This window comes from Mycetomoellerius zeteki, unplaced genomic scaffold (genome assembly GCF_001594055.1).
Source record: "Mycetomoellerius zeteki isolate Tzet28-1 unplaced genomic scaffold, Tzet1.0 scaffold323, whole genome shotgun sequence".
Taxonomy (NCBI): Eukaryota; Metazoa; Arthropoda; class Insecta; order Hymenoptera; family Formicidae; genus Mycetomoellerius; species Mycetomoellerius zeteki.
Window position 1 is genome coordinate 170823 of NW_017257309.1, and position 19118 is coordinate 189940.

At 34.7% G+C, this 19118-nt stretch overlaps 1 protein-coding gene across 2 annotated transcripts in view; it reads left to right on the forward strand.

The window, feature by feature from the left end:
• Sol1 overlaps positions 1–19118 on the forward strand; it is a 256251-nt gene that overhangs the window by 47435 nt on the left and 189698 nt on the right. For both annotated transcript variants that reach the window (XM_018451833.1, XM_018451832.1), the window contains exon 3: positions 10926–11106. In XM_018451833.1, coding sequence (XP_018307335.1) covers positions 10926–11106 — 181 coding nt within the window. The remainder of the gene's footprint in view (positions 1–10925; positions 11107–19118) is intronic.

Here is a 19118-nt window from a genome sequence, read left to right on the forward strand (position 1 = left end):
ATACCTAATTTTTAGCTGTGGATTCTAATCTTTTTTTTTCCGTGTACACATATATGACATAAATAATTATCCATATTGAATGAAATCAATATTTAGCGAATGTGTGCAAAATTATACATTGGCCATATCGTCTGGGGCACCTTTATGTATTTACAAATTACCGATGCAATCAGGAAGATAAAAATAAGAACCGATATACATATGCAGTTTAGATCCAAATATCGAGTTCGTATCCAAGACTGCCAGGTGTATTCTCAGTATGAAATCGCGCAGCTGATATCGGTGCGATTCGCTTAATGTAGTTACATTACAGTTACGTCGCCCTACTAGGTTACCAAGACTAGAATTTCGTATGTCGCTAGCAGTATGCGCGGCATACAAATTACCCCCTTTACTTTTAAATGAAGATGCGGTTACATTCAAAATATTTGTTTCATTACGTGAGTATTCTTTCTTTTTCCCTCATTTTTTCGTTTATAATCCGTCCTTTACATTAGAAGAACCGCAAATGAAAGTTTCACAAGTGTGTGTTCGCATAGTCCGTCGTTTGCAATTTGTAATATAAGCTCGATTAAAGTTTTGTCACTTCAAGATAATTGCTAATACTCCGCGGTAGTAGGAATTGCGTTTAATTGCGAAGAGATGCGTCTTAACTTTGGTAGCTAATTGGCAGCTGTATTTATTAGCAAGTTATATGCGTTCATTTTGTACATTTCTTAACTTTTACATTAATTTATTTAAGAATTGAAAAAAATTATTAATATTAGATATTAATAATTATATAAATTGATATTAGTATTATTTGTTATTATATTTATTAGTGCTTTCTTTATTCGGTTAGAAATTTATTCTAATTTATTCTAATTTATTCTAATAAAAAAATAATTAAGAGAAACTATGACGATATCTCTAGATAACTCTGATCTACATGATACGTTAATAAATTTACAGTGTTTCTTGAATTTATATTACATTTAGATAAATGCCCGGTTTTCATATATTTCCTTGTTAATAATATATAATGATAATAAGGCTCAATAAATTTAAAATATCAAAAAGAAATAGGGCTACGAGCCAAAGGATTCCTTATTAATAATTAATATTATTTAGCTTACCGAATATTAACACGTAATTAAATTTGCAATTTTTAACTATTCTAAAATGTGACTGTCTTAATGTTGTATGATTACTAAATAACACGACGAAAGTCTATCATAATTCGATCCATCTGGAATAATTTTAGTAATCTCATCCCTGTCCAATCCAATGAATATCTCCATTAAAAGGGATCTGCATCGGTTCGCTGATATTCAACACACGGAGTAACAGAAGTGATGTTTATTCTGCAAACGCATAACCACTAACCAGTATATTTATTCGTCTGATGCAGCTTCGTGTAATTGATACATGGTTCAGTTCGGCTGACCATGTTGCTGCATCTCGATTCTCGCAAAAAGAGTAAAGCATTGTTGTAACAGCGATAATACGGCAGTGCATCATGTCTGTGACGTAATGCACGATTTATATACGACCGCTACGTCTACAACATTTTTCTCAATATTTCCGGCGAGCGTGTCCGGAATTTTTCACATTTTTCAGAATCGTAAGAGTAAGTGACCGCATATATGTAATCGCATCCTATATATTTACGTTACGCTTAAAACCGCGCGGAGATCCTCCTTTCTTGAATGGTAATATAAAAAGGATACAACTTTAACAAATAATATTTTCAGAGATATTTCAGAGATATAACAATCAAACCTCATCGTGTTACTCATTAATTTTCTATAATCAATTTTAGAATTTAGCAAAATTAAAAAAATAAAAAAACATTTTTCAAAATTTTCATGAAATTAAATTTCAGATATCGGGTTAATTACTCGCGATGATCAATGTATTCGATCAAATGGTTTGAATAATCATATTAAGAAAATTTGAGAAAGTAACAAACAAATGTATTTTTATATCCCGTAATAATTTAACGATATAAATATATGCATCGACGCATTTTTAGCGAATGCAACGTAAGTTCCGCAGACGTATTTATGAATTTTCGCTGTGAATGTCGGTGTTATGGGGATAATGACAGAATTGTATACTTCGCCCATTATGATCTAGCCGAGGTCAGACTAAAGCCGAGTATTTATGTAATGTGGTCATGTCGCCGTAATGCATGCATTGCGCATCCGTTGACACAGGGTTACCGAGCGTGTTAATTACTAGGCAGTCGTTATGCGTCATAAATTAATATTTCAATTACGATTTCACTAATGCCGTGTATCGTCAGTATGATTCACGTATTCCAACCATACAAATTTTAACAGCCAACGTATAGAGATGCACATGTATGAAATTGAATATAAATTATTGTCGATATCGGAGAATGGAAACCTCGTTAATTTTCGAATGACTATTTCGATAATTCGTGTAACACCTAGTGAATTGAAGTTGAAAGTATAAAACGGGAATAATTGGCGCGATAAGTCACCATTTATTTTTATCGCAGATGCTCTATGAAAACAATATCAAGTAAATTGTACATTCAATGCTTTTATTATTATAAATATTTCGTTAATATCACCGTGTCTTTGATGTTACGTGAAAGTTTTTTTACTCAGGCTTTCTACTGTACGAAATTTTAATACATACGAATATCACGTTGGAACAAAGTCTTATGGAGGATTTGTAATGTGTGTATGTGTGTGTGTATTTCAATGATGAGGACAATATATCGGCTCTTTAAATTGGATCAGGAAATATTCTTTTTTCGATTCTATGATATAGTATTCAAGCGGAATAATACATTTTGTGTATTGTATATTTTTATTAAATTCTGTGTATGTATATTCTTACATATATACATGAATTTTCAAGTATGTACAAACGTGAATGTAAGGAAACTAGATTCTAAATGGCCTAGTACCCAATATGATCTATTCGCTGTTCGTGTAATTACACGATGAATTCAACAGATAGTACTGGTAAGTCGTGCAGGTTATCTGTCTGACTCGATTGCAGCAATTTATTGCTTAGTTTGTTCATTCTGTTATTGTCAGTGAAGCAAACTGCAGAATGTCATGATGTAATATTTTATAGGTAAATAATTGCTCTCTGTAACTATCAAAAGATAGTTATTAATTTCCTAATTCAGTTTAGTAGTTCTGTATTTATATTTTACAACACTATACTTAGTTTATATTTTTCATCATAATGTTTTGTTTCTAACTAAAGGGAGGAAACTCGGTAAGGTAGAATCAATATGACCAACTTAAACATAGTGAGTGCACTTGTCGATTTTAATGTTTTTTTGGTATATTTGCTAGACCGGTTATCTTAATAGCAATCCGTTGCTTGCGAAAGTGCATAAAAAATATTAAGATTAATGTTTAAACACCTGTTTGTGTAGCACAACATTCTGCAATTCAAATGGGCTTAACATTTGCATTAGTAAAAAAAACGAACACAGTTATATAACCTTTGTCCGCATGACGGAGAGCTCGATCGCGCGGGACGAGAAAGCATTGCGGCTACATTGTCATTCCGGATTCATGAATAAATACCTGCTCGTGGCCATAAAAAAATTCTGTTCTGCGAATATCGTGGAAATCCCCGAGCCAATAGTAGATAAAACAAAACTGCTGGGACTGTACGGCTGTATATAAATTCTTGCTAGCTTGTTTGTGAATATTCTGGCCACCTGCTCCTAGATTGATATCCACTATCTTGTACATCGCACGACCTATCAAATCGGTATTGCATGGAACAATCCATAAAGAAGTGCCGATAGTTCAGATTACGCAATTTTTTTCACGGTATACTGATTGTGAGTAATAGTGTGTTGCGATATATTGTGACTAAAAGCGCATACGTTGCTGTTAACAGAATTGAGAAATGAGGAAAAAACTCTATTATTTTTATTTATCTTCTTTTTGTCGACATGATTTGATTAATATTGGAAAATAATATTGATATATTGCTATATATGATATTACTTATAAATTCTTATAAAATGCAGGCAGTGTTTTCGACATATGAAAAATTGTCTATAATTCATATCACGTATGCATATTAATATTTATTCAGCTTTATTCTAGTATTTAGCGGAAAATAGATTGAAGTCTAATTTGCAATAAAACTTTTATTTTTACGTATTTTTCTCTTGCACCTTGCATAGATGCACAAAATAGAAATGTAACAACATATAGAAAGCTTTTCCCAATAAATTTTACATCGAGTGTGAAGAATAATTGAAATATAAAAGCGGCTTTTAAAAGTTATTCCGACATGATTGAAAGAATCGCGAACATATCCAAGCGGATGATGTGCAACTGTTGTTGACATTACGTAGTGTTGTGTTGACACAAATACACGCCAAAAGTCGTTTAGCGAAAACATTTAGCGCGGATACGGTCGGTGCAAAGGTGTTCAGTACTGACCAGCCTTCGATTCAATGGAAGTTATCTACACAGCGTAGTACGTGGAAATGTATGCGTGTACATGGAAGAATAAGCGATAGAAATTTTTTAACATATCTATAAAATAGGAATAGTGCGGAAATATAGGGCTATTACTGAAATCCTTAATATTTGCTTGATACTTATTTGATTGGAATAAAATTGTTTCATTTTGATAAGTTAAATATATACGATTCGTATTCATTTTAATATAGATTTTTTGCCTTTTTCCAAAAATTTAAGAGTAATAAAGAATAATGATTTAGCGAATATTCTAAGATTTTATGAAAGTTGTTGGGAAATGTATTCTGTAGAAACTGTCGAATCAAGAACAGTATAACTCGTGAATATTTAAATTGTGTTCTATCCTAGAAGATAAAATATCCAGGAATAATATGTATAAAAACGTTTTACAGTCACACTTGAAATATAGGACGATCCCATAAAATAGCATTTGATGGCTAAAGGCGTCTGGGTTAAAGGTATTATCAATTTATTTCGTACTCTCTTAACTTTGTCTTCTTCATGACATCGGCTCTCAAAGGAATAGCAGTAACTTGTTTAAAATCGATACTTTCTACGACATATTTTATCTGGTGTAAAGACTAGATAAAATAATATAATAAATTTTTCTGATCCATTGCTATCATGGTGACAATATGCAATATGTTATAGCATCGAAACTTGGCTTTATGATAACAAAATTCCTAAGAGATATGAAAAGTTATATATAAATATAAAGATCAATCCAACTTCATATAAAAAATCATATGTAGTAGGGGGAAATTAACAATAATAAGTGCAAACAGACGATGCGTCGAAAGAATTAGCTTTTCAGCATTCTATTTCTTTTGAAAATGATTCGTTTTTAAGATAATAATTGAATACGGAGCTATTGTGCTTTGAAATATTTTAACCGGAAATAGTTAGAATACACTAAAGTTTCATAGAAAACGTTGTTCTTTAACGCGTAGTGCGCTTTTCTCCTCTCTGCTCTTCCTCTTTCTATGTTTTCTCATTTCTGAGTTTTTCATTTTTTTCCCTACTCATTTCTTTATCCAGCAGCTTTTAGCAGAAGCCTTTCTGTGTCCACCAAGTAATCGCGTGATCTAAGCATAGTGGTAGTCGTGCTTTCAGCAGATATCTAGATGCACCGCACTGCCTGCTGCATTGCGATGAATCTTGAAACATCTGAGATATAGCTAAAGAATTCTATAGATTTCATTTGTATATAAATAGATTTATCTACATTCTATATGTAGAAATATAAACACGTATGTTTGTACATACAAAATGTATGATGAATATATAGATTATATAGATATATTCACATAAAGATGTATACATATATATATAGATATTAATATATATACATCTATATACATATATGTATATAGAATTGTGAATATATAGAATGTGTTAAATATATCACAATTTTATTTATAATTAGATATGATTGCTTTACTATTATATCGAAATAGAATATTCTATAGAGAAAATTTGATTTACCATACTTTCTCACAACTTCTTAACTTTAATATATATTTTAGTAGCTAAACTTTAAATTAAAATTCTGTTAAAGTCAAGTTTACTTTAAGCTTCAATCTACTTTAATCTTTAATCACCAATAACGAAAACTATTGGTATTTTAATATTAAAAAAATATTATCTTAGAATTTGACTTGTAATACTCGCGATCGAGATAACACTTGCACTTACTTTGGGGGGGGGGGACGCTATATGTATTTATATACTTATATATATGAATGGAACAGTAGTGGATGAGACGCAATGCAGAGTTTCTCTTGCTTTTGCGGAAACTTCCAAGTTCCGATCTTGCCAGCAGCTTGCGGCATTAGTCCGAATTCAGAAAAGTCAACTTGCGGCTGGAATTGAGTGCTAAGTGATTTCTACTGTTTCCGATGTGGCAATAATATCATTGCTTCTTAGTGTGGCATCCTGATCTTATGTCTTTGATGTTTGTGTGACTATTGTATAATAGTATAGGCAGCCGGAGAGTCGTGGGAAGACGTCCTTTCACGCTTCTCCGTGTCACAGCTTACGGATCACCTGTCAGAGTTCTCACAGTATACTATAATGCTTGAGGGAATACGGTCTGTCATGCGAGAAAAAGATCACGTTAGATATATTGACAAATAATGACAATTTAAAGAGGCTTAATGCATCTATCCTCTATAGACGTGATTGTATATCTTGGGGGAAAAATAAAAGCATTGAATGATATTTATATTTAGTAAGAGTGTAAATTCTTATATATACATATACTGTTGGCACACTGTAAAAAATACTTGAGTGGACACAATTAAATCTGAGGGTTGCGCGATTTGAGTTAAGTGAAGTATAATCAAGTCAAGAAGAATGAAAACCTAATTAGTTGAATAATTTCACTAATTAGATGAATAACTTCATGTAGTAAAATGTATTAAAAAATTTAGTCAAAGTATATGATTAACCGATTTGAAATATGGTTAAGTGTATTAATGTTAGATATTCATTCAACTACTACAAGGGTGATTTAACTACGTAATAATAATAAATCTGCATCTACATGGAGATCAAATCAATCATAGAGAAAAGTACATTGAACTAATTATTTACGTAATGCAATGATGGGGCGGTACAGTCATAAGCATATTTACAAAATTGATTAAATATCATTATTGATAGTAAATGAACATGAATATAATATAAAAGTAACAGGACTTAAATGTAGTACGAACTCAATAAATTATTGACGATACTTCACTTTGATTTAGAGCGAGAGAGCGTTTTGTAGAGCTATCAATAGATGGCACGTGTACTCGTAAGAGAGATTCGACATCCACCTGTATAAAGCGAGGATGGTTAAATGGTCAAACTATTAACCATTTTCATGCACTTCTTGCCACATCATGGCGATAAACATTTTTTCAGAGTGGCTACTGATCACAATGGATCTATATGATAAAAAATTTTAATGATTGATTAAATTATTTTTCAAAGTAACGGGATCAAATAAATTTAATGAATTGTCCTATTAAATAAATTATTAAATCTACTTCACTCGAAGGCAAAGCAGAGATCACCTCAAAATTGTTACTATCAACAATTTATTGAGTTCTCGTTACTTTGTAGAACAGTTCAGTCAAATATTAAAATCAGTCTGTTCTATTGCAGATTTATTTTATCGTGCTCATAAAGTATTTTTATTGACAATACAATTATATGTTCGTTTACTATCAATAATAGTTTAGTTAATTTTATAAATATTTTATAGAAATAAATTCAATGTTTATTTAACACACACACACACAAGGAAGATATTAAAGGAAGTCAAAATTTTTCTTGACGCAAGCTGACAGTTAGTTCGCCATATTTAATTCTGAGATTGAGTTGGTTTACGTCAATTCGAGTTGAATTTTCCTGATTTTTTTACAGTGCATAATATTAGACAAAAGTAATAGTTTTTATTATAATCTCTTCCATTTTCGTCTTTTTATAAAATATCATTTTTATTTTTGTATAAAATATAAATCCTTTACGACGCTTCTTGACATTCATGTGCGCGTGAGAGCGATTTATTTTATAAATCTCATATATGTATATTATGACTGATCGATATTCATGCAGATTGTGCATGTCTACGTACAAACAATCGCTGCATGCTAATTATTCCTATGTCGTGACACGGATACACTTGCAAGTCTGTTAATTGTATGCACGTTTTTCCTCGTTTGCAAAAAAGCCTATTACTCTTTCTTCTGTAACTATCGCAAAGTACTCGTACGTTATAAATAGAGTGCAACCTGAGGATGTTCGAGTCAATGCCAGCGAACGTGACTGAACAATGATGTCTCCGAGTGTTTTAGAACGGCCTGACGCCCCACTTCAGCAGCCAAGAGTCGTAGTCGTTTTTAACATGGTACATGCTATTCTCAGCATGTATTGTACATACGTTTACATATATGTGATGTGAGGAGAATTAGTTCTGCTGTCATTTAAAATATTCTCTAGGTTTCTCGGACAGTTCCGTCATGAGGAAGTGGCTGTGCAAGCAATTTTATGTCTCTGACATTCTACTTTTCATTCTACTATGCGACATTATTAATATGGAAGCAGTGATTGATTCATTTTAATTTAGCTCGGTGATTTATTTCGATTTTTCTCTTTCATTGTTTGGAATCAATTTTTAATTATTACAACAAAAATAATTTAATATCTTTTTATAACGCGAGAATTTTTATTTAAAGCATTTTAATAATAGAGGAAATTAATTTTAATAATAGGAATATCATTTTAATAATAGGAAATATAGATAAATAATGAAATTCTGTTTATCTACACATAATACTTACTAAAACATTTGTATACATAAGTAGTACAAAAGCGAAATGAATAGCATCGATGTTAGGCACTAAAAAATTGCAAATGTCACAGCGTTACGAGGATAATAAGACAAATAAGTTCGAGTATCACTGATACTTTCTGCACGACAGGTCTTGGGTGTCTTTCCAGTTGTAAAAACTTTTGTATAACGATATGGTAACGAAAGCAGGTTGATGAAAAATAAAATAAGAACAAAAGATAGTATATAGAAAGAAGAAAAGTAGGATAATGAAAGATTAAAAAAATGATTGCTATAGTGAAGAGATGGATAGAATATCAGAAAGAGAGGAGAAAGAAACAGAAAGAACATATTGTTTTTGCTAATTTACTAAAGACCCTTTTCTAACTTGTGACTCGTAGAGCTATTAATTCGCTACGCGCGAAACGCGATATGTTCTTTCTTTGGCGCACAACTTCCTTCCCTTTGTGTCTCGCTTTTTCGAAAGACTGATTAATTGCGTCACTATCCTTATAAATTGCTTTGTTTGCATTAGTCTTGCCGTACCGAACAAATGCTCGCTAATGGATCGTTTCAGCCAGAATAATCATTGCAAAGCACTAGCGCACCGACAGAGACGAATCGTGAGGGTAGCATTGGTGATATTATCTTGGATAAATGATTGTATTCGCATTAACGTGATACTACATAATGATTCACATTTCTCTTCTCATTAGCACGATTTTGCGTTCTGCCATATTATTATCTATAAAAGATATTATATTACAACAAATTTATATTATTTTACTATATTTCACATTGAAATTTCACATTGAAGTTTCGTCATATTCGAATATATTATATACATACAATATGTTTCTCTCTTTTCGTAATAGGATACAAATCCTAATTCTTCTTATTGTTTTATATGAATTAAATTTTATTAAAATATATAAAGTAAACAAAATGAAATATAATATGTAATTTTCGAAAGACTTGAACGTTATTCTTTTTTTAAGAAGATTGCGAAATGACTCGCTTTTTTTATGAGTGCTGAAAGTCTCATAGTATTTGCACCACAGTCGAATTTCAACTTCTTGCCTATACAGTCGGCTCTACACCCTGAATCGCTTTATTTTCTACAACAATGGGCGCACAATAAACCGGTATATTACACAGCTCGGTACACATACCTCTGTGAAATAAAAAAAGAGAATCACTCCCTGCGCATTACGGCGAGTTACGGGATACAATGGGGTCCCCAAAGCATAAAACTGGTCGAGAATGTTCTGGCTTTTGTACCGGCGGTATAACTCAAGTGTCATGCCATTATTTAACCATAGATACGACGGGTCTTTGCATTCTCCTGTGTGTCTGCTCGCCGAGAAGACCCGTTGTGCCCGACTAACGTAAAAGTTAATTGAAAAACAGGAAATTAAATTTTCGCAATTCCCAGTTGTGCGAGTCACGGCTTCTCGGATAATAGGAGCTATGTCGGCCTTTCCAACGACTCCTCTATAAATTATCGGCTTGCTTAATCATTCGCCGTCTGATCTGCCGGATACATTTGGAGTAAATTTATGTCTTGTCGTTTCTATATCGTGTCGATGCGGATCACGTACAAACTGTTCGAAAAATGGTTGCGATGCCATGTATCGTTAAGAATTTATTTAATTGCTTATTTTTAACTGTATGACTGACTCGTTGTCGAAGATGACGTTTACCACATGAATTATTATGTGCTTCTCCATAGAGTTTTTTCTCCCCGAAAAGTCAAACTTTAATTTAATTCTTTGAGTTTGGCATTCGACACGGCTGGTAGCACGAAAGCGAAGACGTTAGATCGATGCGAGGGCCGACAACTTCATTTTGAAAATAAGAAAACTTTTCTCTTGCAAGCCCTCGTCCCTCATCTTGCAAGCAATGTCAGATGGTGAATTTCATTATCGACAAGACCCGATATCTCTACATTAAAATCGTTCGAGACGAGACACACCTGACAAAGCTTGCAGTGTTGATACGATTCGACGCTGTCAAATATTGTTGAAATTTTCCGTTACTTCATCTTTCTATATGTATTGTGTTATTTTTCCTAACTTTTTTGTTTGTCATATACGACGTCTACATGACATTCTTTTTTTTTACAGGTTGTTCTTGTGTTGTATACAGCAGCTCGGACAGACCTCAGGGTGGCACTTTTACATCTCCTGATTTTCCAAAACGATATCCACCGAATATCGATTGTCTTCTGTACACATTCATTGGTCATCCAGATGAAATTGTTGTTTTGACGTTTCATCAATTCAACATCCGTCGTATCTGGCCCGAGTAAGTAATCTATATTTGAGGAGTGAATGTTCAAAACCTGCTACTTCTTTTGCATATAAATTAATAATAAAAATTATTATGATAGAATACAGTATAATATTAATTTCTATTTATTAGATATATATTGAATAGAAAGAACTATTACATTAGTATATTTTAAAATTTGTATAGTCTTCTATCAAGTAACGTGAAATAAATATCAGTTTTTTAATGTTTGCTCCTGTTCTTTAATTACATTATCTAAACAATATAATTGCAACGATAGGTGTAAATTTTGTATACTCATAATTTTCATCGTTTTCATTTTTGCGTATAATATCATGCATCCATTTCGTAAATTATAATTAGACAGGCTGTTTCGCTATACTCAGCACTGGCAGACAGCATTATGTTAACAGATAAATTATCCATGCACAGCGATTTGTCATGCACCTAATTCAGGCCTTCCGTTGTCCGGTAGAGTCTATTCGCGGTTGTCTACCGCCAATGGAATGCAGCCATGTTCCGTATGTTAAATTATAGCGATATAGAGAATATAAACATATACCTACATACATTAAGGAAATGTACAGAAGGTGTGCCAGAATTTCTAGCATTGCATATTATAACTAATGAATTGAATGATGTTGATTTTTACTTGCTAATGATCTGAGTTAAGAACGTGTCCAGCAAAGTAATTTATAATGACGATGCGTTTTATCAATTTTTAATCAAGATTATTGCAAATGTTCATTTATTCCTATAATTTAGCCAATAATGCAATCCGTTTCCGATTTTTATTTCTATAAATTACGTAGATTATATTTTCTTTGGAAAATTGTACTCGAGGGAATTTCGAGTGAAATATCTTTGCGCATGATCGTTTACTAAAATTCAGTGCTTGAGAGTGCAAAGATCTTTGAGACATAGTAATAAGATTTTAAGAGCGATTCGATTCCGCTATAACTGACGGAAAGTAAAGTTATAGCAAGAGTTTTTTTTCCAACGTTCGTCCGCTTCATTAATTTTGTATTAACCGTAATTAAATTTTTAATGTATTGACTACCGATTAATCCTTCTTCAAGAGTTGGCCCTCTATATGCGAATTTATGGATAAAGATACTTTTTTTTTTAATAAAGCAAGCTAAATCAGTATCGAACGTTATTGAAATTTCTTGTCGGGGATTTATTAATTAAGAGTAACGCTGTTGGCAAAATGGGAATTAAAATTGGCTTCTTCAGTGCTTTACGTTCCAATAGTTTTACGAAAACACTTAGAAATTTGTAACGTAATGACCATTTCGTGAAATTGAATTCGAGATGCGATTCGTCCCAAGGTGAGGGCGAAGCGAGAAACGAGTACGGTGACTTATGGCGCAAGTCCCGGTAGTGCTTGAGCAAGGCAGAGGGTAGTAGCCAATTTGTAGCGCGTTACGTACTTCTGTTACCTAGGGGAAAGTGCAATAGTGGTGCACGTGTAAATCGTGCATTGCTAGAGTGGCTTGACAAAACTTGCAAACTGTTTCGTTACCCGTAAGAGGAAGTTAACGCCATCCAAATAGAATTTAATGTAGATTCTTTTCAACTTCATGACGACAAACTCTGCGTTAATTCTAACCACGTAGCATTCGAAAACTATATGTTATTGTGTAATAATGACCAAGAGTATTTGCAGAAGTCGTAATTGTAATACGAAGGAAAATATAGGAAATTAGATGAAATAGGGATGGCGGGTTGACGTTCTCCAAAACGACTAAATGCGCTTTAAATCTAGCTTTACCTTAATAATCTATGTACATTCGTCGGGGATTTCTCGTGCTTCTACGTTCTCGTAGAATTTACGTTGCGCCTGAATGCAGTGTTTTAGGATCCAAAACGAGCGCAAGTCCGTTGCAGCAAGACGTTTACTTCACCTGTACCACAATTTATTATAGGTAGGAATTTAACGTAGAATCCTTGGCAAAAACGAAGGTCGGACATGAAATATATATTTTAATGTGAATTATATATTAAACATTATTATTTAAATCTTTGTAATATTGAACGTTTAACAAATCTTTTTAAGTTATATCGAAGAATAAGACATATTGTACATTTTACTATTTTATATTAAAAATTATAATATTTTTAGTGTAAATTATAATAATTTTATGTGTATATCTTCCTTTAAATAAGAGTACTTATTTTGATTAAAAAATATTTTGTACAGTCGCGATGCTAAGGCGCCTTTCTTCGTGAGCTCGAAGCTGGTTGCTGCTTATATTCGCCGCGCGTCAAGTCCCACGGCAACACGGTAAAGGTATAGGTACCCTCCTTCACTTCCGTTGCATCACACAGCGGACTGTGGTGTGCCTGATTGCACGACGGTCGCGCGGCGTGTTCCCTTGACACTCGCCCGCAGTACCTGCCAGCTCGATTGCAACCGTAACGTGGGATGCACCGGGACAACAGCGTTTCCCAGGCCGCGACACCGTTGCACTACGATGTACATTCCGCTGCACCAACCCCTTTCGCGTTATCCCCTTTGCTTATATCGATACCAATGTTGCGCGTCGTTCTCGGCGTCTGGAGAACCAGAATCCGACGTGCGATTTCTCGATGGTTAATGAGATTTGAACGCACGCGTCCATGCACTAAATTTCAAAATTTCTGTTTGAGGAATTCGTTCAAAATGTATCGCACGTTAAGGTTTGCTCGGTTTGCCGATTGGTATAGAGTACAGTAACTTAGCACGCGCAGTGGTGAAGTTATGCGGAAACGAGAAGAGTAGCGGAATAGCGTGCGGGGACGGGTTGCGAGTTCAGGAAGGAGGAAGTTACAACGAGAAGGGAGTTACTGCTCCAAATACAACGGGTGTCGCTATGGTTAGGACAGATTTTATTTTCTCCACCGAACTCGGTTTTCCTTCCTACAAACGGAATATGAATCTACTTTTTGTGAGAACTTCTGGTTGCACTTTCCTTCCACTAAATCCGTTATCCATTTCGGGAAAATGTAATATCACTGTCGATTCAGGTTCGAGAAGTGTCATCGTGACTCAAAGATATTTTTAACATCGCATTACGAACTCTACACTCATGATAATTGTAGCGCGCTTTCGCGATAATCGCTACAGATGCCCGCGGCGTTTACGTACGCAAATGCTCATAGCGGAATTTCTGCTGTCGCGCATTATGCATCGAACTGCGTCGAGGTCACGTCGACCAGCGGAACTTCCGACAGACAAGACGGACCGTTGGAAATGCATGGCAAACAATCCGGTAATGCGCAACGCTACGCGAAACGTAGACGCCTACGCGCTGCTCGTACAAATCACTCGAGCGGTTATTTCGGCAGTTACATCTCATCGTCAGTTACAGACCGTCTGAAATTTCTGCGGTTGGTTTTCGAACGTTCGCCTACGGCTACTGTCGAAGTATCCTTCAGGAACTTTATCTCTAGAGAATCGATTGTTGCTCACTAATTTAGACGCAACCCAGAAGGAGCTCACCTAATAGCAATGTTCTCTGTACGTTGATTGTATTTAAATTTGCAGAGTAGATTGCTTGACTTTAAATTTGTCTATCTATCATTTCGTATCAATTTTTTGCTGCTAGCATTCTCAACTACTAAAAAAAATGAAACATGTATTTCTTTCCAAAACTTTTTTATTTGCACTCAATATTTTTCTTTAATTGAATGTACCTAATACTTGTAGTTAATTGAAAAGAATTTTCCGAAGAGAGAGTCTCTCTCTCTCTCTCTCAGAACGGGAGCGCTGCCAAAGTCAATTCTCTTGGGTATTTTTATTAAATTTCATTGAAACTTGTTGGGGAACGTAATGAAGAAAAATCTTACTCCTACGGTTCTTTTCCACGTTTATAGTGGTATACCAGGTTTGTAGTACATATTTGTATGACCGAGTAGATTATGCCGTGCAGATTAATATTTTCATAAAAACGGAAGTTAGTTGAGTTCTTTGCACAGCGCGCACGACTGCCGTTTATGCGGAGCACGCACGCGCGTCCTCCGAGTACACTCGTTTTGAGCGAGATTCTATTTACAAATCCTTTGCCGTCCGCGGTCATAAATCGTTTCTACTTCTAAGGATCGCGCCCGGGATCGCGTGCCGCGTGTCCAATATTAAGTTGCCTATGTAGACGGCCCTATTAATATGGCGCACGAGGCGCATGGCGATCGTTTACAGAGTGCCGCCTAGTGCATGTCCTAAAGCTTAGAAAATCCCTCGGAGAAGAGAGGAAACTTCGGCTTTATATCCAAGGGCGCCGATAGTAAGCCGCTTTCCCTGCGAGTTATATACGAGCAAGAGATACTGCTTCAAGTTTCCAAGCGAACTAAGGATCTTCTAATGGATACCCCCGGGTTCTAACTATTAAATGAGCACGATGCACGCGGTCGGGTATCCCGGTAGCTTTCGCGAACGCGGAATGAGTAAATTTTTATATAAGGTACTTTTTAAGATAATTATAACACATTAATTTTGTCATCAAGTTTATTATACGGTCAGTGGCACAAAAGCGTTGTTAGTAGTTTTTTTCGAAAGAAACTTAGAGTATATTAAAAAAAAAATTATATTTTAAAACTTTGTTGTACTAAAATTATTAGTGTGATGTCCAATCACATAATTATTGATTATAGCTTGTTTTTATACTTTCCGAAACGTGCTTTTTACGAAATCTTCACAAATTATATAAAAATGATGTCACGGTAAGCCAGCTTTCTTAATCTCTGGATACAAATTCGAAATATGAAAATATCTAATCAATAATGAAGATGAAGAAAAACAAATATTTATTTTAAAACAGTTATCTTCGTACATTCGGAAGATTTGGAGGTTCTTATTTCAGACTCTAGTCGAAAATCTCGTGGAAAGCTCAACGACAGATATAATCAATAATAATAATGATTGAATATCATACTAATTGTAAGTAAATGTATTTTAACGCATAATAATGTACTTTTAAAATATAACTTTAATTTTTAATATACTAGATTCTTTCAGAGAACTGCTGATGGCGTGACGCTTTTGTGCCACTGATTGTATTTTATTCTCCAGCGATAAGAACGCTAAATGCATTTCAGTTTTAATTATCAAAAAATATTTGTAAATTAAACAGTTTCACACGATATTCGCATATATATTATTCGATTATATCAGTATATGACCAAACAGGAGCTTCAAATGTTTTTTGGCGTTAAAAGCTATCGAATTACGTGAATCTTTGTTCAGTGCAATTTCACGCAACGTGGTCGTCAGCGAGCTATCTTGGCACGGCATGCGGCAATGCAGACGCCTAAAGACGAACAGGATGGCGTCGTTGTTTCGTGTACACGGAAACGCGTGGCCACTCCGGAAGGAGAGGAAACCTCCAGTTTGTGGCGGAGGTAGCGGACAGTAGTGTGGAACATTGTAGCATTGGCTTTCGTAATGGCTCGTACCAAATACCTAGCGGTCGAGCCAGTAGGAATTACTTGTTGGTGGCGTAACTGTTGAGATTAATTATGTGCGAGATGAAATTCCTGGATTACGGGCTGTGACAATTGAGTTTGTCGTCTATCCAGTATCCACCTCGAGGCTCAACTGTGGAGAGGTTTAGTTTTGAGTCTTCTCGCTTCACTGTTCTCTGTTCATGATCGTCCGACTTTGTGCTCGAAGATTAAATTAGCCGGAAGTACACACCGTACGAAACTGTGTGAAGTAGCAGACACAAAATGCTGGAGTCGCGAATGCAACGGGATGAAGCTGTAAAACACGTCGACTGAATTCCCTATTCGAAGTTTCTTTTTAATTGTCATGAATATTTCAGCTTTCCACGGATGACGTGGAACAAGAGAAATAGGATTGAATTCGCCGGACGAAAACTTTGCTCTTTAGATTCGTAGCGGTTAGACACGACTGTCGAGATATCCTTGTTCTTCCTTTTGTAGAGCCCACCGTTATCCAGAATTACAGGTTTTTATGCCCTTAGGGGAAAACCGTTCAAGATGGGAAAAGATGTCCTAGTAATCACTATAGAATTCTTTTTAATTGCATAATGTATTTTCTTTGTTTTCTCTTCTTAAATTACTTTTTCTCTTTTCTTAGATTACTCTTTCTATAACGCTTAATAAAAGTAAAAAAATTATAATTAAGAATGCATAATATATACTAGATATTTGGGACTATCTAATTTGTAGAAAATTTTTACGAACAATATCATTGTTAAACTTTTATTATTATTTTCTATAGTAATATTATCAGAATAGATATTTGAATACTCATTAAAATGGTAAGTATTACGTATATTAAATTCAAAGTCTCGTCTGTCGATGGTACTTTCAATTATCATAAATGCAACAACGTTGACTTCATGAAATATTCAATATAACGACAGCCGTCGAACGATCGCGGAAGTTATCAGATAAACAAACTTTGTCTCGGAAATGAATGGTGCCACTAATGTCGGAAAAAAGAACATGAGATTTCTTTTATTTTTTCAGCCATGAAACATCACCAACATTCACCATTAATAGCAATACGAATATATACGTAATCATGCTCTGATACACAACATAATCGTATAAAGGTAGAAATATTTAGCACATGTAAAAAGAAAATAATTCTGCTGGAAACGATTAATTGTGAAATAAAGATCAGTTTGATGACACATGTTTGCATTCTGACTTTCTATTTACAATTATTCGTAAAACAAAAACAACATAAAATTAAAAATTGAAATGTTTCTTTATTATAATAAGATAACGTACGAAATACTCCTAGAAAAGAGTATTAATTATTAAAAAAGTTAATCAGTATCGATATTTTTTTGTATGTATAACATTAATAATTATTTTGTATGTATTAAATTGTAGAATATAATATATTTAATTTCTTTTTAAAATATTGATATAATGATCTCCAGACTTTGAAACGCTTTTCTCGCTAACATTTATTTTCTGTCTCTAATACTTTTAAAATATGCAACCGGGTCGCTTTAGTGAAACGTCGCATAAAGTGAAGTGTTTTCCGCGATGTCTCCAATGAAAGGCCACTTTACGCGATTAGTTTAATACCAATTTTTTCCCAGAGCATTCAACATTGTCTATAATGCCTAACTTTGTAATTTACGAGTTTAAAGATGTAATATATTAAAAAAATTCGTATCTCTTTCGCTGGATGGAGTTAGCATTTAAAAGAATCTTAAAAGTTATGTTCTGGTGTTGGCATATTGGTAATAAGTCGTAATAACTGCAGTAGATTTATTTGCATATTCTTGAAATTTTCTTGTTTTTCTGATTCTGCGTCATCCATCACCTGGCAGTTGCCTTTTTTAACAATACCGTGAAATTTTTCGACAATGTCCTCGTCATCTCCTTGCGGCCATTATTTAAATTCGCATTTCATCGCGTACGTTCTGTTGACGTAACGTGTAGCATCTCACAGTGATGTTTACTTTCCATCAGGGGCGCCCAAAGCGCAGGCATTCGTTATTCCGTTCGTGGGACAGTTTCCAATTTCCGAGGCTAGAGTCACGACCGCTTCACATGTCGCCTTCCTTGATTCGTCTCTACCGTTTCTGTAACATTGCATAGGTAGTATATGCGATGATTAACCATCCCGCCCTTTCGTGAGTGGCACGTGCAAAATGGAGAAGGGGGTGCGAAACGCGAATTAACGGAGCGTCGGTCTTTTGATTGCGCGAGTTCCATCGTAGTCATTTTTTTCTCCCGCATCGCTCTCAGAATGAATAATTCAGAAGATCTCGCCCCAGAGAGTCTACGTACAACCTCCCACGACCTCGTTCCCCCGACCTCCAAGCCGCGGTGCCACATTCCACATTCCGCAATCTCTTCGTATCTTCGCATCCCGGCGTCTGCGTTCATTCCTCGTCTGGTCGTTCGCTCGGCGACCCGCACAGCTTCTTCACAAGCCATTTCATCCCTTACGCGGATCCTTTGCATACTTAAATGCACGCGCGATACGCTATTCGAGCTTTGACCTTTCGTTCGCTCTGGTATCCAATACGCGTTTCTCTCATGAATCACTTGACGGC